At 44.2% G+C, this 26651-nt stretch overlaps 1 protein-coding gene across 1 annotated transcript in view; it reads left to right on the top strand.

Annotated features, from left to right (window-relative positions):
• Positions 1–26651, top strand: part of LLGL2 (LLGL scribble cell polarity complex component 2) — a 269216-nt gene that overhangs the window by 160790 nt on the left and 81775 nt on the right. Inside the window, 1 exon segment of the mRNA XM_068264456.1 lies at positions 8899–9163. Coding sequence (XP_068120557.1) covers positions 8899–9163 — 265 coding nt within the window.

A 26651-nucleotide genomic window follows, 5' to 3' on the forward strand; every position in this document is an offset into this window, starting at 1 on the left:
CATAACTGTCATGATAATAACGGGTGAGATTGAAATAAAAGTAGATGGGCCTCTGTACTTCAACCTAATGCAACAACAACGTTGCTACATATGGTGTACAGTACCCACTATGAATAACGTATTGTGTAGTGTATGGGCCTAGTTGATGTACATGCCATACCCAGCCATACTAATAATGTTACTGTGTCTTATCTCTAAAAGGTTTTCTCCAACTGTTCATTCAACCCCAGAGGCACCAGAGTTTTCAATGTTTGGATCCAAAACATCTCCCTATTCTTCAGTGTTTGGATCGCGTTCGGTGTTGAAGGGTTAATGTGCTCTAAAGCTGTGAATGAGAGCAATGACACGTTTCTGCTGTGGACTAGATCAAAATGTCTAGATAGACTGTGTGTGGCGAGGCCCTTGAGAATGTTACGTCGGTGTTGTCCAATTCTGTCCCGTAGTTGTTGGCTGGTTCGTCCTACATATTGTATTTCACAGGGGCAGGTGGCAACGTAAATAACCAATTTAGAGTCACAGTCAATATGTTTCTGGATTGGGTAGGAAATCTTATTACTTGCTGCTACCAGATGATCCACATTGGTTATGAACGTGCATGCTAAGCAGCGTGTTTTATTGCATGAGTGGGAGCCTACTGGTCGAGGTGGCATCTTTGAGGCTGTCCTGATTTTGCTAGGTGCTAGTAAATTGTGAAGGTTAGGTGCTCTGCGGAATGTCATTATTGGTTTCTTGGGGATACAATCCCGTAGATATGGGTCTTGTTGTAGGATTTCCCATCTGTGGGTTAGTATATTTTTAATGTTTTTATGTTGTGCATTGTATTTTGGTGATGAAACGAAGTGTGGTTTCTGTGTTATGGGAGAGTGTGGTATTGCCAGTACTGTAGGATTTGTGGGGATACTTGGCTTTGGATTTGGCATTCTGTATGAGTTTTTTGGGGTATTTCCTCTCTCTGAATTTTTCAACCAGAATTTTGGATTGTGTTTCATAATCTTTAATATCAGTACAATTTTTACGGATGCGTTTGAATTGGTTATATGGGGTGTTGGTTGTCCATGGTTTATAATGGAAACTGTTAAAGTGGATGTAGCTGTTTGAATCCACCTGTTTGAAAAAGGTTTTTGTCTTAATTTTTCCTTCGTTATGAAACAAAACCAAATCCAAAAATTCTAAAGCTGTATTATTAGATTGTGAGGTAAAAGAGAGCTTAGCTCTGTTTGAATTCAGATAATTAAGAAAGAGTGGAATTAGTGACGTGTCACCCTGCCAAATGAAAATTAGATCATCAATGTACCGTTTGTACAGTACAATGTGGTCTCGGAATGGGTTGTTATTATAAATATAGATTGTTTCCAGTAGTCCCATGGCCAGGTTCGCATAGCTGGGTGCGAAGCTGCTGCCCATAGCTGTGCCCCCTATTTGTTGGTAGATGGTATCCATGAAAGAGAAATAGTTATGCGTTAATATGAATTCGACACATTGTAACAAGAAATTTTTCTGTTTCTGTGGCATATCAGGGTCTGACTGTAAATAGAACTGTGTGGCTTCGGTTCCAAACTCATGCGTGATGTTAGTGTATAGGGCTGATACGTCACATGTCAGCCATGTGTAGTCGGGTTTCCAGTCATGATCTTTAAGTATGTCTATAAGGTGTTGGGAGTCCCTTGTGTATGATTCCAATTTGCGTACATATTTCTGTAGGTGTTGGTCCACATACTTGGATAGATTGCTGGTAATAGAATTAATACCCGATATTATGGGCCTTCCTGGGGGATGTTGCAAATTTTTGTGTATTTTTGGTAGTTGGTAGAAAAAGGGGGTAGTCGGATTCTCAATCAGTATAAAATTTTTTTCATTTTTGGTAATCAGGCCATCCATCATGGCTGTGTTGATAAAGGTTTTTAGTGCCGTATGGTATGTAATAGTAGGATCAGAAGATAGTATACGGTAGCTGACGAAGTCTCGAAGTAGGCGGTTGGATTCCTCAATGTAATCTTCTCTGTTGAGTATAACTATCCCTCCCCCCTTGTCTGCGGGTTTGATGACCAAATTTGTGTTATTTTTAAGGTTATTGAGGGCAATTTTCTCAGACTGTGTTAAATTGGACGGGAAATTTAGGTTTTCGTGACACAATTTCTGTAGATCCTCCAATGCGAGTGCATAAAAGGTTTCCACAAAACTACCCTTGGAGGCTGTGGGATAAAATCTAGAACGGCCCTTTAGGGAAGTTACTATGCACTTCTCTAATTGTAATTCTTGTGTATCTACCGTAACTGTGGGTATATTGTCATCCTGAGTCAGAATGGGTATTTTGGTTTTTTCGATTTTCTTTAACGCAAAGTGTCTTTTCAGAGTCAACTTGCGGACAAACGCATTGAGGTCTGTGTATAATTCACTGAGTTGGGCCATATTAGTAGGACAAAAAGATAAGCCCTTGCTCAGTAATTTTGTCTCATTTTCTTTCAGAATATAACTGGATAAATTAAAAATAGATCTGGTCTTCATATCAGTGGAAGGAACTAGGTTCTGTTCCTTTTTTCCTCTGCCCCTCCCCCTTGACCCTCGTTTTCTGTGTTTTGGAATGGACGTTTGCGAATGCTTTTGGGCTGCAGAATCATACGTGACGATTTCGGACTGGGAAGCTGTTTGTGTAATGGATCTGGCGGGTGGGTGGTGAGGGTGGGAGGAAGATCTAAAAAAGATTCTGAGTGTTCACTTGAACTTTCTGATGGTGGATGATTGCGGTTGGGTAATGATGAATTCTGTTCAGGTGTATTTAGTACGTCGGCTTGGGATAGGGGAGGGGTATTGTCCTGAGTGCTGTAGGTACTGAATTGTGTGAGGCTTTCTTCAATCTCGGCTTGACTGGTGTCATCTTGAGTGCTGTAAGTGCTGAATTGTGTGAGGCCTCCTTCTAACCCAGCTTGATTGGTGACAGTGGGAGAATTGTGAGTTGTTGTGACCAGGTCCCTCCCTGTCTTAGTGTTTCGATCTGATGTGCTCACCACTGTATTGACGTTACTGTCCGTTGTTGTGTTCCCCTCTGTGTTGGTGTTATTCTCTGTTGGAGTTGGTCCCGTCCTTTCTATTATGTCAGAGGGATCACGTATAGTGTCCGAATGTTGAGTCACTACAAAATCATGGAGATCGGTCATCTTCACTGGTGGATTGGCTGTATGTCTGAAAAGAGTGGGTGGTGGCGGTCCTTTCGTGAAAGTATACTTCGGTGATTTTAGTAGTTCCACGATAGACTGCGTATTTTGTTTGTTCAGTGATATATGAGTGGGTTTTTTCTTTTCCTTAGGGGAATTGCGAATGGGCCGTGCTTTATCCAAAAATTTTATAGGTAAAGGGTTTTTTTGTGCTGGTATTTTTGAAAAAATGAACTTGTGTGATTCTGATGAAAAAGTGTTGGTTATATGTATTGGGAGAGTTGGAGACTGATTGTTATAAGGTGTACCAGATTCCTGTGCCAAGGGTTGTGCTTTCAGGGGTTGGTCATTGCTGATGAGATTGTGTGGTGTGGGTATGGTAGTAAAGTCTACTATTTTTCCATTGTTCTGTGTGATGGGGGGTGGGGGGAAATTCGGATACAGGAAGGGTGGTGGAGGAATGTGTAGTTTCATTAATTGTGGGATATTAGAGGGTGTCATGCCCGGCATGTGTGGGCCGTTAACTGGTGTGGGTTTGGGTATGTGACCTTCTTTGGGATGTCTAGGAAGGTCTGGGTGTCTGGGTGGTGGTGTGGGCCCTCTAGGTTTCCTCTCCCTTTCCCTATGTTCAGCATATGCCAACCTGTCTCTATTCAACTTCCCAAGTTTGTTATCCGTAGTGTCATGTTCAAATGTTCTCACCCTGGTGACCATATTGGACATGAGGGCTTGAAATTTCACACTCCCAGTATGGGGAGCTAGTGTTTCTCTACATTCTTTTATGATGGGCTGTAGTTCCTCTATCAGAGAGGTGCGTTTGTTAATGAGTCTAGTCATCATACCCTCCGAACAGGTTTCCAAATATTGATACCAATCTTCCGTAAAGATCGTGTCCTTTGGGAAGGCAGAGAGTGTTTTTACCCTTATGCCGTCTGGGGAGATTTTTTCCCCTATGTAGGTCTGTTGCATAGAGATGTCGGCCTGGTGGAAGAATTCATCCTTCAAAGCATTCTCCAGTTTTTGAAATAAAGGTTTAAGATCAATCTGAGCCTCAGTGTTGTTAGTTTGGGAGTCCTGTGGTTTCCCCAGGGCATCCGGTATGCTTGTTTTTTTGAATACTGCAAGTAGGTCACTTCTGTGTGTATTTCGTTGTTCGACGAAATTCATCCTCCTGGTGTGTTGTATGTAATCAAATGTCGATCAGGTGTCTGTGGGGTCTACAATCGATTGGCCGAAGGACTTGTCCTCGGTAGATATGTAGAGAGAGAGAGAAAAAGGGAACAATCGAGAGCCCCCAATAGTGTATTATTGTAGATCAAATGGTGTAGAGAATAATAATAGTAGATTATACTCACAAGTGTGGGTTGCCGGAAACAGGCAACCACTTGAATTGCAGACGGGGAGATTAGACCTGTCCCCGCTCAGGTTAAGAAGTCGCTCTCTGTGGAAAAAGAAGGGGTGTCCTCACCCATCCACCAGGTGGATAATAGCGTAAATGAAAATACAGAGGCGCCAAATAGGATAAAAATAGTGCCAATTAAAAACAAGTAAAATTGTGGGTGGCAATGGTGGACTTGTCCACCCTACAAGTAACAAAAAGACCACTTTATATGGTAAAAACAAATTTAATCAATTTAGTACTCCAAAATGAAAAACACAGTTTGCAACGCGTTTCACGGGACACAAGCCCGCTTCCTCAGGCAAAAAACAATTATAAGCAGGAGCAACTGTAAACAGAAAAAAGACATACAACAACATTCATAAAGGATTCAAAAAAAAGGGGAAGAAAGACAACAACGAAAAAGACAATCAGTCCACATAATTCTGTAAAAAATTATTGTACATAGATATTGATAGTCTCCATCCCAAGAGACTCCCCAATTGGAGTCCCTATCGATGGTATATAATTGGTTAATATAGCTTGTTGATAATTGGCTCCCGAAAAAGGGGCGTATGCAAAATATTTCTCTATGTATTCCTAGTGCTTAGTAATCCAAGATTAATAATAAATAATTAATAATAAATAGTAACAATAATTATAATCATACCAACAATACAATTCATAATCATCCTATCAGCCAGTGATCATAACTCAAATGTCAAGACTGTTGGAAGCTGAACCAAATAGCATGTCTCAAAGCGTAAATGTATATACAGAAAACAAAGAAAACCACATATTTCTTATGTGTCTGGATGATGTGTACATGTATATATACACACACACGAACATGTATATACATATATACATATATATATATACATATACATACACATACATATATGGAGAACTCTAAATGGTGGCCGCATTGTGCACGTACACTACAAAGGAATGCACATACACATATACATATACCGACGCACCCACAGAGAGCTCCATAAATGTTGGATAGTACTATTGCACACGTCCCCTTAAAAAAATCAACAAAAATAAAAATATAAACTAAAATGTATAAATGCACCAGTCCTGTGATAAAAAGTTATGCACCTGTTCACCTGTATGTGATAAACAGTACTATGGTAAATATGCAGCGTGACCAAAAATGTACAAGCCGTGTTATTTGGTAGTAAGGATAGTTAATTGTTTATCTCCAATATTATTAGGCCTGATGCTACATATAAAGCTATAACAATAAGCAGCCTTTAAGCAGCCCATACGGTATAAGGGGGCGGCGGTGGCGGTCTCTGAGCAGGAATCCCATTCTCGAGTCAGACTGGCAGTTAAATCAGGAGGTCTTCGAGGGGATCACATTGGAGTGGGGAACGCTATACTAGACCTCTTTGCAATCCCCCAAAATGCAAAAGTGACAGACTTCTGTTTCCTGCATCCTTCCTCTTCAACAAACCTATTGGATGCTTTGTCAGTCCCATGACCTCAGGGTCTCCTGTACGCCTTCCCGCCACTCAATCTCATTCCCAAGATATTGAGAACGATAGAATTAGAGAAAGCCACAGTTCTGTTTGTAGGTCCTGCTTTGGCACAAGAGGGCCTGGTTTCCTTTTCTCCACACAATGATAGTCAAGGGGCCCTGGCATTTGCAGAACAGACAAGATCTATTGATCCAAGACACACAATTTCACCCAGACCTAAAACTGTTGAACCTCACAGCCTGGATCCTGAAGAGCGGATCCTTAGAGGAAAGGGGTTCTCAAAGGATGTGATTAAAACTTTTTATTAGGTTGTAGTAAACCCAGTACAAGGGAGTAGTACCCTGAGGGCACAAGTATCTGCTCTGTCAGTTTTATTAGACACTCTCCTTTCCTCTCAGTATCGCGTAAAGGATTTCTTAAAGTCTGTGTAGCAAGGTCCCAACCTGTTCCACAGAAACTAGTTCCCACTTGGCATTTAAGTTTGGTTCTTGAGTTCCTCACCTCTGATAAGTCTACAGGAGGCACCGATAAAAAAAAAACTTGACCCTTAAAGAGAACCCGAGGTTGGTTTTACAAATCCTATTAGCACACAGAGGCTGGTTCTGCATATAATGCCAAGCCTCTGTTGCTATATTATCTCCTCCCAGGCCCCCTCTGCGCTCTACTGTGCCCCCAAAGTAAACCGCCGTGATAGCGACATGCAGCGTGTCGCCAGCAGGCTGCTTACATGTACACTGTCACTCTCTGCCGCTCCCCCGCCTCCTCTGTCGCTGCTCCCCGCCCGTGTCCCTTCCCTCCAATCAGCGGGGAGGGAACGGATGTGGCTGGAGAGCGGCGACATAGAGGAGGCAGGGGAGCAGCGGAGAGTGACAGTGTAAATGTTAACAGCCTGCTGGCGACACGCTGGGTGACACTAGCATGGCTGTTTGGGGGGCGCAGGGGGGGGGGGGGCCTGGGGGGAGATAATATAGCAACAGAGGCTGGGCATTATATGCAGAACCAGCCTCTGTGTGCTAATAGGATTTGTAAAACCAACCTCGGGTTCTCTGTAAGGTGGCGTTTTTAGTGGCCATCTTCTCAGCCAGGAGAGTGGGGGATATTCGAGCACTTTCCATTAAAGATCCGTATATGGTCATACATGCAGACAGGATTGTTTTCAGATTAGATCCAAATTACCTGCCCAAGGTGTCCTCTTTTTTTATAGATCACAAGAAATTTTGTACCTTTATTTTTAGTCAGCCCACACAATTGAAAGGAAGCTGAGCACTCTTGATGTTAGGGAAGTGTTAGTTTATTTGGAAAGGTCGAGGCAGTGGAGAAAGACTAGCCATCTATTTGTAACCTTTGGAGGTATTAAGAAGGGATCTCAGGCCTCAGAGGCTACTATATCCAGATGGATAAAAGAGCTGATAGTATGGGAATACGATGATACCCAAGCAGAGACTCCATCTCGCATTACTGCACACTCCATTCAATCTCTCTCAACATCTTGGGCAGAGAGATCGGGTGCCCCCTTGGAGCAAATCTGCAAGTCAGCTAATTAGTCCAAGCATACACGACCTTCTTCAAGCACTACAGAGTGGAACTGCTGTCTAGTCAAGACCAGTCATTCGGATGGAAAGTGCTTCAGGCAGTCATCCCATCCTAAGGTAACTTCTTCTCGTTTTTCTGAGGGGCCGTCCTAGAGGACATAGGGAGGAAGCCAGAGCTGCTTACTGGTAGCTATTTTCCGGCTAGTCCTCCAGGATGGTCACCTTAGTTTCCAACCCTATAAAATTTAAATATAAACACAAAAGCAGTTGGTAGTTGTTTCTCTGTCATGAACTGAGAATGGAGGAAGGGGCAGGCTTTTTATGCTGATTGCCTCTTTTAATTTATTCACATAGATGTTTCATATAATCTCAGGAGGGGCCATCCTGGAGGACTCGCTGGAAAACAGCTAACGGTAAGCAGCTCCGGTTTTCTGTCCAGTGCATCCCCGGCATCCCTTTAGATGTTTTTAACTAGAGAGATATATAGATATGCACATCTAAAAGGATACAGAAAAGCCTTTTTAAAGCGGACCTGAACTCAGAACTTTCTCTCGGTTCTAAAAGATATGCAACAGCATAATAACCCTGTAAAGAAAAACATTTTTGTTACAGCTGATACAAATCCTACAATAAATCTGCACAGTTTTTACTTCCTGCTTTCATGGAAGCAGACTTATTGGTAACATCCTGTGCTTTCAAGTGAGCTTATCTGCCATGGCAGTCAGGTGACACGGGAGAGATCAAATTACACGTTTTGATAAGACACAGAGGAGGGGGGTGGAATTAGACAGGCTAAACTCTCTAAATACATACAGGGTGCATATCTGTTTTCCTTCTGTCATGAGCAAGAGTTCAGGTCCACTTTCAATGTCTCCTCCTGCTCTGCCAGTCCCACCCACCAGAATATCAGATCAAATGGGGTCAGAAGCAGGGCTGTGTGGCTCTCCCTATTGGCTGTCTGACCTTCCCTATTGGCTGTCTGCAACATCTGTCAACTTTTACCGCATGGAGATAGTAAGTTATCGGCTGGTCAGAGCTAGAGATAAATACTGAACACTTTTACATGATTTACCTAATGTAATCTTTGTGAATTGCAATTTCTTGACATTGCTTGAGGAATTTACCTCACTAGTTGGTAGTTTTACTTTTCAGTGCAGTAAAAGGTTTAGGGAATTGGTATTTGGAAAGGTGATAATTTTCTGCATTACCTAATGCTTAGACAATTGCACCCAATGTGTTGAATTCCCAGCAGTTTCCATAAATGTGTTTAATTTTGTTAAATGTTTTGTTTTGATTGCACATTTGATCATGTTTCTTTAAATTGGGTTTGAATAAATCTTTTACAGGTGTTCACACTTCCAAAAGTGAGCAGTAAACTAAAGCTGAAGCTGACAGCCACAGAAGGGTGCCGGGTTCGCAAAATAGCAGTGTGCACTTTCAGCAGCTGTCGATCAGAAGATCACATTGAGAATCACTTGACTGTCCTCACTAACCTTGGAGATATTCATATGGTGTCATTGCCACATCTCAAGCCACAAGTACGGTACGACTGTATCCGTAAAGAAGATGTCAGTGGCATTGCATCATGTGTGTTCACAAAGTTTGGACAGGGTAAGTGTAAATGTTTGTTCGAGAACTGTTGTTGTTGATTTTTGAGAAGTAATAAGTGGCTGGAAAGTGTACTGGTTAAGGGCACCGCCTTTAACATGGGAGACCAGGGTTCGAATCCTGGCTAAGGTCAGTACCCATTCAGTAAGGAGCCCAAGGCAAGATTTCCTAACTATGCAGGGTGGCCTCTTGAGCACATCGCAGTGGCTGCAGCTCTTGAGCACTTTGAGTCTGACAGGAGAAAAACAATGTACAGATTATTATTATTATTATTATTATCAAGCGTTATTCTGGGAAGGATATGGATTTATCTAATTACCTTCAGCAGAAGTCATAAAAGAGGAACTTGGATATCCGGGCAAATATAAAAAAAATCTCTGTGGGCCTAAACCAAGGCTGGGCAAACTTTGCCCAGGACGCATGCTGCGGGCCGCATTCCTGAAATTACTCCCCTCCTCTCTGTCTCTGCAGAGTCGCGAGCGTAAGAATACGGAGGATTAAAACTCACATACTCGCCCCTTCCTGCATCGGGTCTCCATGGCAACAAGGGGTTTTATGACGCGTCACATGACACGCCAGCATTGTACATGTTGGCTGCCAGCCTGTAATACATGGCTTCTCCTGATGGTGTGTCATGTGCCCTGTTGCTATGGAAATGTGACTCTGTAATCTGTAAACAGGCCAGATTTAACCCCGTTATCACGACTCCGCGGGGGGGGGGGGAGGGGTGTTTAAGCCTATACCAGGTGTTAAGTAGATTCCTGCATTTGAGTTACAAACTACCTGGCCATGGCATGAGAGTTGCCGGCAAATCTAATTTACAGTTTCACCTATGTGATGGAGGGAAAAAACAAGGCCTGAATCAGGTGTAATATAGACATTTGTCTGAGCATTGCTTCTGCCTGCCGGGTGATGCTAGAGAAAGTTTTGTGCTGCGGAGATGTTTTTCGGCACCATCCAGCTTCAAATTTTTGTAAAGTGTGTTGAACAGATAGTACTGGCCTCAAATCGCTAAGCTTAACTCCTGTCTTTAATAACTCTTCTGAGCTGTTTTACAGTTATCACAATTATATCACCATGGTGATAACTGTAAAACAGCTCAGAAGAGTTATTAAAGACAGGAGTTAAGCTTAGTGAATTGAGGCCAATAGTTTCTTTGTTTCCTGAAACCTGCAGTGCCCACTCACAGGGTGTAGCCACACCTAACTGCAAAATAACCACTGTCAAACTCTGACCACACTGTAGTGCTGATGATAGACTTATTCAATTTCCTTCAGCACTACTCTTGTACTATAATCTACTGGGAAATGCCTGTGGTCTCTGATCTGAACAAGGCTGATGGTTTATACCTTGTGCCATTTGATATCAAACTGATTTCAGCAAGAAAAGAAATCAGTTTGAAAATGGATCTAAGTGTTTCCATGACTTTTGTAGAGCTCAGTGCAGTACAAAGTTATGCATAATTTGATTTTTCTGTTCTCTCCCCTTTGCTTGATTGAAATTTTTAAAAAGGGCATTCGTGATGAATGATACTTGAATCAAAAATGGATCGAGGCGTCAGTTTTTCATTGATTTTTTTTTTTTTTTTTCAATTTGATATTTTAAAATGTTAAACATCTAATCTATTAAAGGGAATCTGAAGTGAGATACACATGGAGGCTGCCTTTTAAACAATATAGCAGTACAAGGATATGAATATAAAAAATATTGAAGCAACATGAAGAATTTATATGCAAAAATACAAAGTCTTCATTGAAGACAACACTTGTGCAAAAATGTTCATAAAAGGTGTTCTTCAAGAAACATTTTCCATAGCAAAGAATGGCAAACATATAGCCGTGATTCACATCAAGATTAGTGCAGTTGCAAATATTGAGGTGACGTTGACTTGTTTCGGGATAGACCCTTCATCAGACCTCCACATATAAAGAATGGCTATTTTCCTCCAGCTCCTTCCATGTGCGGTTCCTGTGTTTGAAAATTGGCTATACCTGGCTTAATTCTGTCCAGATGTCTGTTAAGAACATGTGTTAACTATACAGATTTGTCTTTATATGTGGAGGCCTGATGAAGGGTCTATCCCGAAACAAGTCGACGATCAGTCCTGACTCAGACAGGAAGGGACTACAGTGTGGCCCTCACTGATAAGAAATTCCAACTATAAAACCCTTTCCTATCAGAAAATGGCTTCTGAGAGCAAGAAAGATGTAAATAGGGGAAATTCTTATCAGTGAGGGTCACACTGTAGTCACTGAGTCAGGACTGAATCAGCCACTTACATACCTGATATTTAACTCTTTCAGGCAGAGAAAGAAAAAAAGGATCACAGCATAGTTGTGTGCTAGGCACTGTGCATACACATGTCTCTCTCATCATGTCACATGTCACTTCGGGTACCCTTTAAGTTACACCACTGCTATGTTCATGTATGTTTGGTGCCCAGGGGTGCCCCGGATCTCCCTGGAACCTTTTATTGTTAAAATGACAGAGATAGCCATATCAGCAACAGACGCTGTTTTGGGCAAAGTCCTTCCTCAAGCTGTCAGGCTCTCTGAAATGTCACACACATGTCACACACATGACACACACATGACACACACATGACACACACACACACACACACACACACACACACACACCATGAGTACCAGAATGCGGAGAGGACACGGAGGACCTGATGTGGAACTGCAGAAAAGCCACGCAAGTTCCCCCCTGACACAAATCAAGCTGACCAGTCACACAATGACATAAAGATTTAAAATCCTCCTTACCTCCTAACTCCAACTATCTAACACAAGAGGACCTGATGGGGAACTGCAGTTCACACTCCCATGTGTTACGCCAGACAACTTCCTGAAAACGTCATGCTAACCACGTGATGTACGCATAGACGCATGCGTAAAAACGTCAGTGCATGCTTAAAAAAAGTATGCTTTCCCGTATGCGTAAATGTGTTTGCGCACGCGTAAAACATATGCGTAGTTCCCGCAATGAGAAACAATATATTACAAAACCAAATGCAAAAAACGTGCATGCAGAATGTGACGCGTAAACCCGTAATCTATCGCGTAAAGAAATTTGAATGACAGTCAATGGCCTGACACATGACGGTACCTAAAATACCTGCCAAAAGTGTAAACACATAGAGCTATGTGTAAAAATATCTATCACCCCCTTCCCGCATGTGAAATGGCTAGTAACACACATAGGTAATTTAAAAACTAGAAAATTGGCGTTTCTAAGGAGGGTCAAAAAGCAAAGGTCTACCCGTGCATCCCAAATACATAAAAGAGACAAACATCACAACATATTTAGAAGCTCTGGATATACAGTGGTTTGCAGAAGTATTCGGCCCCCTTGAAGTTTTCCACATTTTGTCATATTACTGCCACAAACCTGAATCAATTTTATTGGAATTCCGCATAATAGACATCACAAAATGGTGTACATGTGAGAAGTGGAACGAAAATCATACATGATTCCAAACATTTAAAATAAAAAAAATAAAAAATTGCAAAGGGGTGTGCGTAAATATTCAGCCCCCTGAATCAATACTTTGTAGAATCACCTTTTGCTGCAATTACAGCTACCAGTCTTTTAGGGTATGTCTCTACCAGCATTTCACATTTAGAGACTGAAATCCTTGCCCATTCTTCTTTGCAAAACAGCTCCAGCTCAGTCAGATTAGATGGACAGCATTTGTGAAATGCAGTTTTCAGATCTTGCCACAGATTCTCAGTTGAATTTACATCTGGACTTTGACTGGGCCATTCTAACACATATATATGTTTTGCTTTAAACCATTCCATTGTTGCCCTGGCTTTATATTTAGGGTCGTTGTCCTGCTGGAAAGTGAAACTCCGCCCTAGTCAAGTCTTTTGCAGACTCCGAGGTTTTCTTCCAAGATTGCCCTGTATTTTGCTCCATCATTTTCCCATTAACTCTGACTAGCTTCCCTGTCCCTGCTTAAGAGAGGCACCCCCCATTAGCACTCATCAGGCAATGTCTATGGGCAACTGACTGCACTCAGACCAAAGGGGGCTGAATAATTACGCACACCCATTTTTGCAGTTATTTATTTGTAAAAAATGTATGATTTTCGTTCCACTTCTCAAGTGTACACCACTTTGTATTGGTCTTTCACGTGGAATTCCAATAAAATTGATTCATGTTTGTGGCAGTAATATGACAAAATGTGGAAAACTTCAAGGGGGCCGAATACCTTTGCAAACCACTGTAAACCAACTACTACTTGCCCTAATAAGGGAAAGAGATATGTGAATCACAATATATCACTAGCATGTTATACCCACATCCCACCAATAACCAATTCAATCCAAGTGTCAAAGACAACAAAGCTACAAGCAAAAAAAGATATCGTGATCTCTATTCAGTCCACTATTACCTAGGCGTTTGATCCAAAATGCCTCCCTCCTGAGGAGTTCCCCAGATCTATCTCCCTTAAAATCACTGGGGACCCCATCTATGGCTTAGACCCTTAATTGTGAGACTGAATGGCGGCACAAAGTTAAATCCTGTGAAACAGCTTGTTCCATATTGCGTGTCTTAATGGCTGATTTGTGAGAAGATACGTTCACGCAACCGCTGTGTGGTTTCACCCACATAAACCAACCCACAAGGGCATCTAAGTAAATATACAACATACGAGGAATCACAGGTGTAGAGGCTCCGTATAGAGAACCTCTCACACCTGGATGGATGCGCGAACGTATCTCCCCTCACAATATGGCTGCATAAATGGCAACTTAAGCATGGAAAAGTGCCCCTTCTAGAAGTCACCGCAGGGGTAACAAGCCTAGGTTTAATTTTCTCTCACTGTAGGGGCCCGTTTAAATGAAAAAAGGGGGGGGGTAAAGGAACTCTTCAATATGAGGAAAAGATTGCTTCAAGAGGCCCCAATGTTTCCTCACAATAGACCCCAGCTGATTGCTGCAGGTATTGTAATGGGAAACAAAGGGGAGTCTTGGCCCGGAAACACGTTTCCTACGTGAAGGCACCTGCTCCAAGGTATATATTCCGGATAACCTCTACGCCTGAACTTTTCCCTCATTTCTATAATATCGATCTCTCTGACAACAGGATCTGAGACAATGCATCTCACTATACCCAACTGGCTTCCCCGGAATAGGTTTACGGGTAGAAATGGGATGAAAGCTAGTAAATTCCAGCAGAGTTTCGGTCAGTTGGTTTGACAAATAAGTCAGTTTGAAAGGTCATTCCGGATCGGATCACCACAGTGTCTAGGAAGGCAACACGCTCAGAATGCACATAAGCGGTCAAACGAATGCTCGGACAGCTCTCATGGAGATCAGCAAGAAAGACCGCCAGGGCCTCCTGGGACCCTTTGTACTCATGGTTAGTGTATATATAGGGGTAGCATTTGTGTTACATTTCAGAGAGAGTCTGACACAGCTTGAGGAAGGACTTTGAAACAGCGTCTGTCACTGTTATGGCTATCTCTTTGTCATTTTAACAATAAAAGAGCTATACATCACTGACGTGGTGCTGTGGATTCTTCGTGTTTAACATATACAGATTGGGAAGAGTTAAAGTTTTCCTTAAGGATGGATATGGAGGCTGACATTTATTTCCTTTAACCAGCCGGGCGGTATGGACGAGCTCAGCTCGTCCATCACCGCCGGAGGCTGCCGCTCAGGCCCTGCTGGGCTGATTTTCATCAAATAAAGAGCAGCACACGCAGCCGGCACTTTGCCAGCCGCGTGTGCTGCCCGATCGCCGCCGTTCTGCGGCGATCCGCCGCGAGCAGCGGCGAAAGAGGGTCCCCCCAGCCGCCTGAGCCCAGCGTAGCCGGAACAAAAAGTTCCGGCCAGCGCTAAGGGCTGGATCGGAGGCGGCTGACGTCCATGACGTCACTCCGCTCGTCGCTATGGCGACGATGTAAGCAAAACAAGGAAGGCCGCTCATTGCGGCCTTCCTTGTTTATTCTGGGCGCCGGAGGCGATCGGAAGAACGCCTCCGGAGCGCCCTCTAGTGGGCTTTCATGCGAAATAGTTTTTTTTTTATTTAAAAAAATCCTCCCGCAGCCGCCCTGGCGATCTTAATAGAACGCCAGGGTGGTTAATACAATTGGCTTTTGGAAGTGGGGATGAGCTTCTTGTCCTTGACATGGACAGAGGCTTTACTGGAGAGGGTAAATATTTCTGCCCCTCTCCTGCAAGGTCCCGCATATCATGGACCATGCATGCTGGTATTGTTCAGTATTTGGGCCTGCATGGGGGACAGGGTGTTAATGTTAAAGGGAACTTTTGTGCAATTCTACTATTTCGCAGCTCAACTCCAACACATAGCAGCATGGTTCTGCATGGATAGTCTATATAATCCTGAAGACCTGGCATACCCCAATAAGGGGAGCGTAGCGTTAGACCTTTTGGGCCACAGCATCCCTATATGTAAGACTGCTAACCCTGTCCTAATTCAAGCTCAATTGGTGTGGAAAACGGCATGCGCTTTGTATGAGATGCGAGGGTATGATGCACATACTCCTTTATGGAAGAACTTAATACTGGAACTTACCACTGTTCCAGATGCGCACTTGTGGCAACGCTTGGGAGTTATGTTCCTGGGACAGATTGTGGATCAGGGTAAACTCAAAGCATTTGAGACACTCATAGCCTGATTCCTATCCCTGACCCCCTCATCAATTCCGCTATTTACAATTGACGCATGCATTCTGCAGGCAATTCAGAGAGGAGCCTGTCGAAATAACATCCACTACTCTCTGTGATAGAATTGGGGCCTGTAAAACGCCTCACTGGAGATAAAATGCGTAACGTCAGGGTTATATATAGATGACGACTGGTAGGATGCCCTAGAACCTGTACGCAAAGTATCAGTGTGCATTATAATTATTATTATTATTATTATTATTATTATTATTATTATTATTAAGATAGAGCTACCCAACTTGAAACAATACATCAAGCATACCTGACCACAGCAAGCATGGCCAAATACAAGCCAGATACCAGGGCAAATTGTCCTAAGTGTGGCCCCCTCCGATAGCAGCTTTCTGGCTTCGGGTGGTACATTTTTTTACATGATAGGATGGGCTGCCCAGTCTCCCTAGCTCCTCGCCTATTTTGGGATTAATGCAGGGTGAAGATGTATAACCAAACACTAAAATCTTCATTAGTGAAACCTTATTTGCAGCAAGGCAGGATAATTGCCCTTAAATAGCTTTCTGTAAATCCCTCAACTGTGGTATGCTGGAAATATCGCTTGGATAGTAATCTGCCCTACAAAAAAAATTGATATATCTGCATAGAAAACGCCCACAAAGTTCCACTTGATCTGGCCATTTACTATGTCTGATACTATAAGCTACAGCTGTGCACAGTACAATGCCTTTATAATCTAAACTGTGGTAAAATAAAATGCACTATTCTCTCTCTTGCTTTCTCTTTTTTTTTTTTTTTTTTGCATTGTGCGAACCAGCAAAATGTTCTTATGTTCGTTGTTTATATTGTTTTTTTTACACTCTGTAGAACTAATTCAGTGTTCATCTATGACAACCCTTGCTGTACTTGAATGTTGAATTATTCTGGAAGATGTGACCTTCAATAATAAAAAAAACCTTGTTTAGTTTAAAATGAAAGGAACCTGAAGTGAAAATCGTGCTCACTAGGGATACTCTTGATAATCCAGATGCTTCCCCCGTACTCCTCCACCTCACTGTTCCAGTACTGTAATGGAACTTTTGATGGAGCTCTGTGTTACTGTGCAGGCCCGGGTAATTCCTGCGCAGTAGCTCAGAGCTGAAATGGCCCTGCTTTTTCCGCCAAGTCAGAGGGGTGGCTCCCTGCTACTGCGCAGGTGTGAACCATCCTTCACCTGCACAGTGCGACCGTGCTTTTTCGCGTATGGGTTCAGCCGTTACCTTCTGAGGGTTCCAGCACTGTATCGTGGTTGGGGGAAGAAGTGGGAAACCTCTACTGAGGTAAGTATGTGCCTTTTTTTTCCCCTTAGGATCTCGCAGGTGTTTTAATTTTAACCACTTCGTATCCAGACCTTTTTTCCCACTTATGGACCAGAGCAGTTTTGACAATTTAGCTATGTCCTTATTTAATCAGAAATAACTTTATCCCTACTTATGACACAAATGAAATCTATATTGTTTTTTTTTTTTCAAAACAAACTAGGCTTTCATTGTATGCCATTTTTTTTTCACTCGAACAATTTTGTTTTCTATGAATTTTCATGGGAAAACCAGGGAAAAATTGAAAAAACACATTTTCTCAGTTTTACCAATTCCAGTTTAAAAATAAAAAGTTCTACTGTGGATAAACACAAATTTTATTTGGCTATTCTTACCGCTTATCACAAAACTTAGATTATGTTCCTGTCACAATTTATGGTGAAGATATTTGATTCTGAAATAATGTTAGAGTGTATTTTTCACTATGAACTGAAAAAATAAGTTTTTAATGGTAAAAATCAATCCCATTAGCTCAGGAAACATATATTCCCGTTCACCAATTAGTGCTGCATCAGGTAGTGCCAGAAATGTGCAGAGGAGCAAGCCCAATCCTGCACAGCACTGCTTCTGCTACAAGACTTATATCTACTGACTCGTGGCTTAGATGGAGTCAGAGGTCATAAATATACTGTAGTGGTGGATAAAGTGGTTAAGGGGGAAAGTAAAGTGTTTGCTTCAGCATATCCTGTCTTGCCTTAAGTCCCCAGTGACATCCACGCACCATACATCTATACCTTAGGAAGCTATTGGCCAGGTGGAAGCAAAATGCCAGAATCCATTAATGCCTTCATATGCATGATATCGACTACCTAAACTCGAGCGACCAGAGATGGGGGGGAGGGGGGACTTTTCTATGATCTAGATAATACTGTCCTGGTGGCATAGAGGAGATGACGTAATAGACCCTTCTTCAAGATATCCAGCTGCCCCGGTATCATGAATAAGAGTGGTATTTTGGGCTTTAGGTGTACTGAATTCCCACTTTGAAAAAATTCCTCCAGTAGCCCTTAAGTAAGGGACAGGACCACCTGTCCCTTATGTCACAATGACATTTTGTGATCGTGACATGTGCTCAGTGCACTCCCGGCCGCGGACATGTGATGCAGGATGTGCAATTGTGCCAGTGCACAAATGCCTGACCCGGCCGACCTGGAAGAAGCTGCCAAGGAGCATTTAGGTAGGAAAGGAGGGGGGGCGGAGAATGGGGGGAGCGGTGTGCATCAGGGCAGCTTCCCATACATGCCTGCTCCCTCCGTTTCTCCAAGTGTGTTCAGCTCTGGTATGCTTTAATATCACAGCTATATGAGATGATACACACTGGATGCCGGAGCCACTGGATCCTGTTCACCCCGGCTGGTGGCGAGACATGAGACTGACGTGAATAAAGTTGGAACGCTTTCTGGTATCACGTCGTGCTACGCAAGCCCGGCTTTGGTTAGATTGAGTGCAGCTTTCCAGGCTCTATGCAGATGCTGGATGTTGCCAGGCTGAAGAGCACCGCAAGACATGCCCCTTTCTGGATGTTACTCCTGACATCACAGTATTTGTTGAGCCAGAAGGAAACATTTTGCAAAGGATTTGAGGACCTCTATACCAGTTTGTGAGCATTTTAAGTATCTCTCCTGCAAACAGACGGAAAAGGCATGTGCTAGCTTATAGGCCTTGGACCAAAATCTTCTCCCATTGTATATGGTAGGGAGGGATACAGTCTTGTCCCTCTTCCTTTAGCAGCCCATATATTGCAGAGACTATTTACGAAGAGATTGGCCTCAAAATCAGTAAGATCCTGATTTAGACTCCCTGCATCACCTGGAGGTTTCCAGAAAGCACAATGAAGCACAATGAAGATAAAGAAACCCTTAGGGGTTTATAAAAAAATTGCAGTAAAAATGATACATGACCTGCCCAAGTTTACCTATGTGTTCAGACAGTCTCCGGTGTGGCTTACCGTATTTTTTCCCACAATCCTTCAGGGCAAGGTGAGACGTCGCCCCTCCCAGACGCAGGAACAGACAGCACTTCCCCTATAAAACATTGAAACAGTTAGTCCACCCTCAGTGCTGTTTGTTCCTGCGTCCAGGCAGGTCGGCATCTCCCCTAGGGATTGAGCCTGTGTGCTGGGCTGCAGGTTTTAATTCCGTGGGCGGCTGAGATGGTGGTACCGAGGCCATCTAGCCTGCGCTTCACGCTGGACACCCGAGTGAAGTTTGCCTACCTTTCCGCTCCTGAATGTAGGAGGGCAAGTGTGGAGGGCATGGCGTTCTTTCCCGCTCTGAATGAGGTGGGTTCCGGAGGTCAGGTAAGCCGCTGGCGTGCTGTTGCTGGCTGGGCGTGGGGAGGTGCATAGCGCATGATGGACGATGGTCCGAGTGGTTCCCCTGTGATGCGTACGTTCCGGCGGGTATTCCGGAAGACGCGCTTTAGCCTGTCGGGCTTTCTCTCCGTCACTTCCGGTCCCGCCTCCGTGAGTTCTGGGCGGAGGGATAAGAGAACGCTGTGCGTGGCTGGCGGGCATTGCTGTTGCTCTGCAGTGGAGAGACTGCTGTCTTGGCTGCTGGATTCCTCCAGGATGTCGGCGCCGGATAAGGCAGAGAGTAACCCAGCCGCTCAGAAGGTGAGAGTATGGGATCTCATTCTGAGCCATACGCTAATGTGCATTGGGTTATGCTTATATCTGCTTTTTTGTTTGTATATTTTGCAGGCTAAACAAGCTGATGCAGGAGATAAGGCGAGGCCTCCTCCTACCTATAAGCGATGCCCTATGTGTAGCGTTAAGATGCCATTGCCATACTCCAAAACTTTGTGTCAACAGTGTATGGATAAAGTTTTGGGAGAGCAGTCAGGTCCCTCTGTACAGGAGACTTTGCAGGCTTTCAGGGAGGAGATTAACTCTTCATTGGCTTCATTTAAATCCTCTTTAACAGTAGCAGGTGCCTCTACTTCTCAGGTTGCAACTGTTTCTGTTCCTGTTTCGAATCCTATCTCAGAAAGTGAGAATCAGGATCAAGGGGAGACAGGGGTTAGTTCAGCAGAGTCTGATTCTAGAGAGATTGAAATTGATACATCTTCTAGGTTTAAATTCCATGTGGAAGATACTGAAGTCTTGATTGCAGCTATTAATGATACGCTAGGATTAAATAAGGATACGGTCTCTGGGTTATCCATACATGATCAATTATATAAGGGGATGGAGGAGAAGGAAGGTCTGACTTTTCCTGTCCACAATGCTATTAAGCAGTCTATTCTCAGAGAGTGGAAATATCCTGAGAAAAGGCTGTTTATTTCTAAATCCGTGAAACGCAGATTTCCTTTCACCGTTGAAGATTCGGCTCTTTGGGACAAATGTCCAAAATTGGACGCTCCTTTTTCTCAGGTCTCCAAACCAGGTGATTTGGCATTTGAGGATCTAGGGGATCTTAAAGATCCTGTAGATAGGAAAATTGATGCTTATCTCAAGAGCTCCTGGGAGGCAACGGCAGCCTCCTTTAGGCCTGCGGTAGCTTCTACATGTGTTGCCAGAACACTTGAGTTATGGGTCAATCAACTAAAAGCTAGCATTCTTGCAGGTGCTTCAGTTGAGCAATTGTTGGAATCTATCACGGTTCTAAATAAGGCGGCTAATTATTTGGCAGATGCTTCTCCAGAAGCGGTTAGGTTTACCGCTAGGGCAACGGCTCTGGTGAATGTGGCACGCAGGGCTCTGTGGTTGAAAACTTGGGATGGTAATTTAGCATCTAAAAACAGACTGTGTGGAGTTCCTTTTTCTGGAGATTTGCTGTTTGGTCCAGATTTGGACTTGGCTCTAGAAAGGACTTCGAATAAAAGAAAGACCTTTCCTAGGAAGCAAAAAACAGCGAGTAAACGGTTTTTTCGTAGACCAAAAGCTGATCAAAAAGAACCTGCTAGGGAGCAAAAAGGAGTCAAAAGATGGTTCTCTGACAAATCCAGAAGGGGGGGGTTTAGATCTAAGCCCTCGGAATCTCAAACGAAACCACAATGACTCGTTTGTGGCGGTGGGGGGAAGACTAAAGTACTTTGCCCACAAGTGGTCAACAATGACAAAGAAGTCCGTTCATTCGGCAGGCAATCAAATTCGGTTATCGGATAGAGTTTGCTTTACCCCCTCCGTCAAGATTCATAGTGTCGGGACACCCAAAGGATCCGGCTCTTTTACTCGAGATCTTACAAATATTAAAAAGCATGTTAGATCAAAATGTAGTTGGCAATGTTCCAAGGAAGGAACAAAAAGAAGGTTTCTATTCAACAATATTTCTAGTAAAGAAACAATCGGGAAGGTTCCGATTGATTCTAAATTTAAAGAAACTAAATCCATACATGAGAAAGAAAAGATTTCGTATGGAAACGATTTTTACAGTAAGAGATCTGTTATTTCCCGGAGCTTTTATGGCATCTCTAGACCTCAGAGATGCCTATTGGCACGTTCCAATTCACAAAAGGTCACAGAAATTCTTAAGATTTGCTCTCCAGATAGACGGGCAGGTGAGGCACTTTCAGTTCCTATGCCTCCCATTTGGGACACTTCCGCACCAAGGATATTCACAAAGATCCTAGGGGAAGCTCTAATGCCATTAAGAGAGGAGTCAGTCCTTGTTGTGCCTTATCTAGACGACCTGCTGATACTGGGAAGTTCGGAGGCACAGGTAAGACATCATCTGCAGATGGTGTCAACTCATTTGCAATCCTTGGGCTGGATTATAAATCGAGAAAAATCATGCCTAGATCCAAGCCAAAATATGGTGTTTCTAGGTATTTTGATAGATTCTGTAAGTCAAAAGTTGTTTCTTCCACAGGAAAAAGTGGAAAGGGTGAAATTGGCAGTTCAAAAATTGCAGGAGGAATTACGGCCTACGCTGAGATTGGTCTCTCGAGTGTTGGGGTTGATGTCCTCAACAATGGTGGCAGTGCCATGGGCATTGTCTCATATAAGGAGACTCCAGCGGGTATTCCTGGAAAATTGGGACGGTCAGCCTCAAAGTCTGGAGATTCGTGTGAGAATTCCAGTGTCAGCCTCTTTTTCCCTTCAATGGTGGTTGAAAGAAGTCAACTTGGTAAAGGGAAAACTGTGGAAGGAGCCGGTAGATCAAATTTTAACCACAGATGCAAGTTCGTGGGGTTGGGGGGCTCATGTGGGACATGTAGCCTTCCAGGGCAAATGGTCAAAAACAGAGTCCCAAATGTCCTCGAATTGGAGAGAATTGAGAGCTGTGAAATTGGCTTTGATTCAAGCAAAGTCCGTTCTGTGTCAATCGCACGTCCTGGTTCAGTCAGACAACATTACAACTGTGGCGTTCCTAAACAAACAGGGAGGCACGAAATCCCTCTTAGGAAGAAGCGGAAGAGATTTTATTTTGAGCAGAAGAGAATGTTATGTCCTTGAGAGCAGTCCATCTCAAGGGCACATTGAATATAGATGCAGACAAATTGAGCAGAAATGCAATTCTGACTTCAGAATGGTCCTTAAACAAGAAAATATTTTTACAGATTGTAGACAGATGGGGAGCACCATCGGTGGATCTGTTGGCAACACAGGAGAATGCGCAGGTACAAAGGTATTATTCTTTGAACCCGAGAGACGATGCGATTGGAGTAAATGCATTCAATCACCAATGGAACTTTCATTTGATGTATGTGTTTCCACCTCTAAACATGATCCCGGCTGTTCTCAGGAAATGGAGAGATCTGAGAGGACGCATGATTCTGATTGCGCCTCGCTGGGCCAGAAGGAGCTGGTTTTCAATGATGAAGTCATTTACAGTCGAGGAGCCTTGGATGCTTCCTCTGATACCGGATCTGCTAGTGCAGGGAAATCTATGGCACCCGCATCCAGAGTGCCTGAATCTGGCAGCTTGGATCCTGAATTAGACTGGTTAAGAGGGTTGGGAGTGTCCAATAAAGCAGCGTTGACATTGATCGGAAGTCGAAAAGAGGTTACGAGAAAGATCTATTTAAAATACTGGAAGACTTTTCACCTTTGGTTGAAAAAGTCAAAGTTTAATAACCTATCTATCCCAGCAGTTTTGGATTTTCTCCAGGATGGATGGGATAAAAAGTTGTCGGTCAATACATTAAGAGTTCAGATGGCAGCTCTTTCGGCTCTGTCGGGTCTTCCGATTTCTTCATCTCCTCTAATTTTAAGATTCATGAAAGCTGTATCAAGGAAATCTCCGGTGTTTAAACCGTATGTGTCTCCATGGGATTTATCCATAGTGTTGCAGGGTTTATCTAGAGGGCCGTTTGAGCCATTGACAGATTGTTCCCTTAAGAATCTCACCCTTAAGGTAGTTTTTTTGATTGCAATAACTTAAGCAAGAAGGGTAAGCGAATTGCAGGCTTTATCAGTTAAAAATCCCTATTTTCAGGACTTTCAGGATAGGTTGGTGCTGCAGACTGACCCAAAATTCTGTCCAAAGGTAATGTCTAAATTTCATAGATCACAGGATATAGTCTTGCCTACATTCTGTGTAAATCCAAGTTGTGAGAAAGAAAGAGTATTTCACACATTGGATGTTAGAAGATCAGTGTTGGAATATTTAGCCAGGACGGCTAGGTTTAGGAAATCAGATTCATTATTTTTATTATTTTCAGGCAAGAATGCAGGACAGGCTGCATCTAAGTCTACAATTGCAAATTGGATCAGGTCAGCTATTATTGAGGCTTACAGAGTAATGAAGGTAGACCCTCCAGCTTCTTTTAAAGCTCATTCTACAAGGGCCATGGCAGCTTCATGGGCCAATAGGGCAGGAGCTTCTCCTGAGCAGATCTGCAAGGCAGCGACATGGTCGACCTTTTCTACATTCATTCGCCATTATCGAGTGGATGCATTGTCGGCTCATGACCAAGCGTTTGGAAGGAAGATTCTCCAAGCAGTGGTCCCACCCTGAGGTTGTATTACTTGTTAATCGTCTCACCTTGCCCTGAAGGATTGTGGGAAAAAAGCAGAGTTAGTACCTGCTAACGATGTTTTGAACAATCCTTCAGGGCAACGATCCCACCCGGGTGTTTTGTCCTTGTCTGATAATTGCACTTTGTGTGGGTTAGTTGGTTGTTCACCTGTCGGTACTTGTCTAAACGCACTGAGGGTGGACTACTGGTTTCAATATTTTATAGGGGAAGTGCTGTCTGTTCCTGCGTCTGGGAGGGGCGACGTCTCACCTTGCCCTGAAGGATTGTTCAAAACATCGTTAGCAGGTACTAACTCTGCTTTTCCGCCGTATAAGACGCACTTTTTCTCCCCCCAAAATGGGGAGAAAAAGTCCCTGCGTCTTATACGGCAAAGGCAGGGAATCCCCAACTTCCGAACGCCCGCCAATATGAACCGCCGACCTGCCGCCATGTTGGGGATTCCCTGCCTTTGTGTCCAGTTCCCCCTTGCGTCTCCTGGTCCCTGTGCTGCAGTACATGGCCGCAACTTACCTAGTCAATGCTCCCGCGGCAATGTCCGACCTCTGCGCTCCCCCCCGCTAGCCTCCTCTCCCTCCCCCTCGTCTCTCTTGGGCCCCCCCTGTGCTGTAATGTATGGCGGCAGCTTACCTTCCAAGCGCCCGCGGTGAATACAGACATCGGTCTCCACGCTACTTCTCGCTCTTGTGTCCGGCTTGTACTGATGACGTCAGTACAAGCCGGACACAAGAGCGAGAAGTAGCGTTGGAGACCGATGTCTGCATTCACCGCGGGCGCTTGGAAGGTAAGCTGCCGCCATACATTTTAGCACAGGGGGGGGCCAAGAGAGACGAGGGGGAGGGAGAGGAGGCTAGCGGTGAGGAGCGCAGAGGTCGGACATCGCCGCGGGAGCATTGACTAGGTAAGTTGCGGCTATCTATGCACTGCAGCACGGGGGACCAGGAGACGCAAGGGGTGGGAGAGAAAACATGCCGGGGAGAAGGGGACACATGAAGGAGATAGGGGGAATGTATGGGAGGCACACTGGGGGCATGGAGGCACACTGGGGGCATGGAGGCACACTGGGGGCATGGAGGCACACTGGGGGCATGGAGGCACACTGGGGGCATGGAGGCACACTGGGGGCATGGAGGCACACTGGGGGCATGGAGGCACACTGGGGGCATGGAGGCACACTGGGGGCATGGAGGCACACTGGGGGCATGGAGGCACACTGGGGGCATGGGGAGGCACACTGGGGGCATGGGGAGGCACACTGGGGGCATGGGGAGGCACACTGGGGGCATGGGGAGGCACACTGGGGGCATGGGGAGGCACACTGGGGGCATGGGGAGGCCCACTGGGGGCATGGGGAGGCCCACTGGGGACATGGGGAGGCACACTGGGCACATGGGGAGACATATTGGACATATGGGACAAACATGGGTGACACAGGGGGAAACATGGGGGAACACAGGAGCACACAGGACACATGGGGAGACACGAGGACACCATTTGGGCTAGAACATGTACAAGCCGCTCCTGGAACATGGACGCATCAGGTTTAGTATGTAAATTTTTTTTTCCCCTGGTTTTTGCCCTCTAAACCTAGGTGCGTCTTATATTCCGGAGCGTCTTATACGGCGCGAAATACGGTACATCTTCACTATTCAAACGTATCGATAAAATAGTCTTATCTTTTATTTGGGCGGGCAGGCAGCCACGAATTGCCTTAGACCTTGCAGCTCCCCAAAAGTAGAGGAGGCCTTGCTCTCCCCCATTTTCAAAAATATTTTTGGGCATCAGTGCTCGTCACTGTTCGCTGGTGGTTTTCACAGGACGAATCGAATCCCGCCGTAAACGTTGAGGCAGCGGTGCTGGGCTCATATGAGCAACTTACCAACCTACCATATAGAGGTGCTAAAGCCAACCCCCAAACCACACCAGCCATGCTAACAACCTGGAAGGCCTGGACAACAGCTAGAACCCGAGTTCTTAAATCAACACTGTCTCCTTACACGCCACTGTGGGGAAACCCAAACCTAAGGCAATTTACCACCATCCCTGATCCAGCCATATGGGCAAGATACGGTATTAAGACCATATTTCACATACAACACGAAGGTTCCCTAAACACATTCCAAGATCTAAAGGCGCAGTATAATCTCCCAAATAAACACTTATTTAGATATTTGCAGTTGCGACATGCCCATAGATCACAATTTGGCTCGCGACCCCCAGACTTAGACACTGACAGCTTGGAACGATTACTCATGACCAGTGGTGCTCAACCTTTTTTGGCCCGAGGGCCGAACTTCAAATCAAGAAAAATCTTGAGGGCCGGAACACATGCATACAAAATTTCGATGTAAAACTTTTAACGTTTTTCTAGTAACAGTTAACATGGTGTTGGAAATGGAAAGAAAACGACAATATAAGAATTGTTGTACTCACCATTTGATGCACATTTTCTTAATGAGAAGTTTGCGGCTGTTTTTCAGAAACCAATTTCTGGATATTTGGCTCCAAATTGTGGGGCTGAGGGGGCTGTCGGCTCTGTGTGGGGCTGAGGGG

The sequence above is a fragment of the Hyperolius riggenbachi genome, chromosome 12, assembly GCF_040937935.1.
Source record: "Hyperolius riggenbachi isolate aHypRig1 chromosome 12, aHypRig1.pri, whole genome shotgun sequence".
NCBI lineage: Eukaryota > Metazoa > Chordata > Amphibia > Anura > Hyperoliidae > Hyperolius > Hyperolius riggenbachi.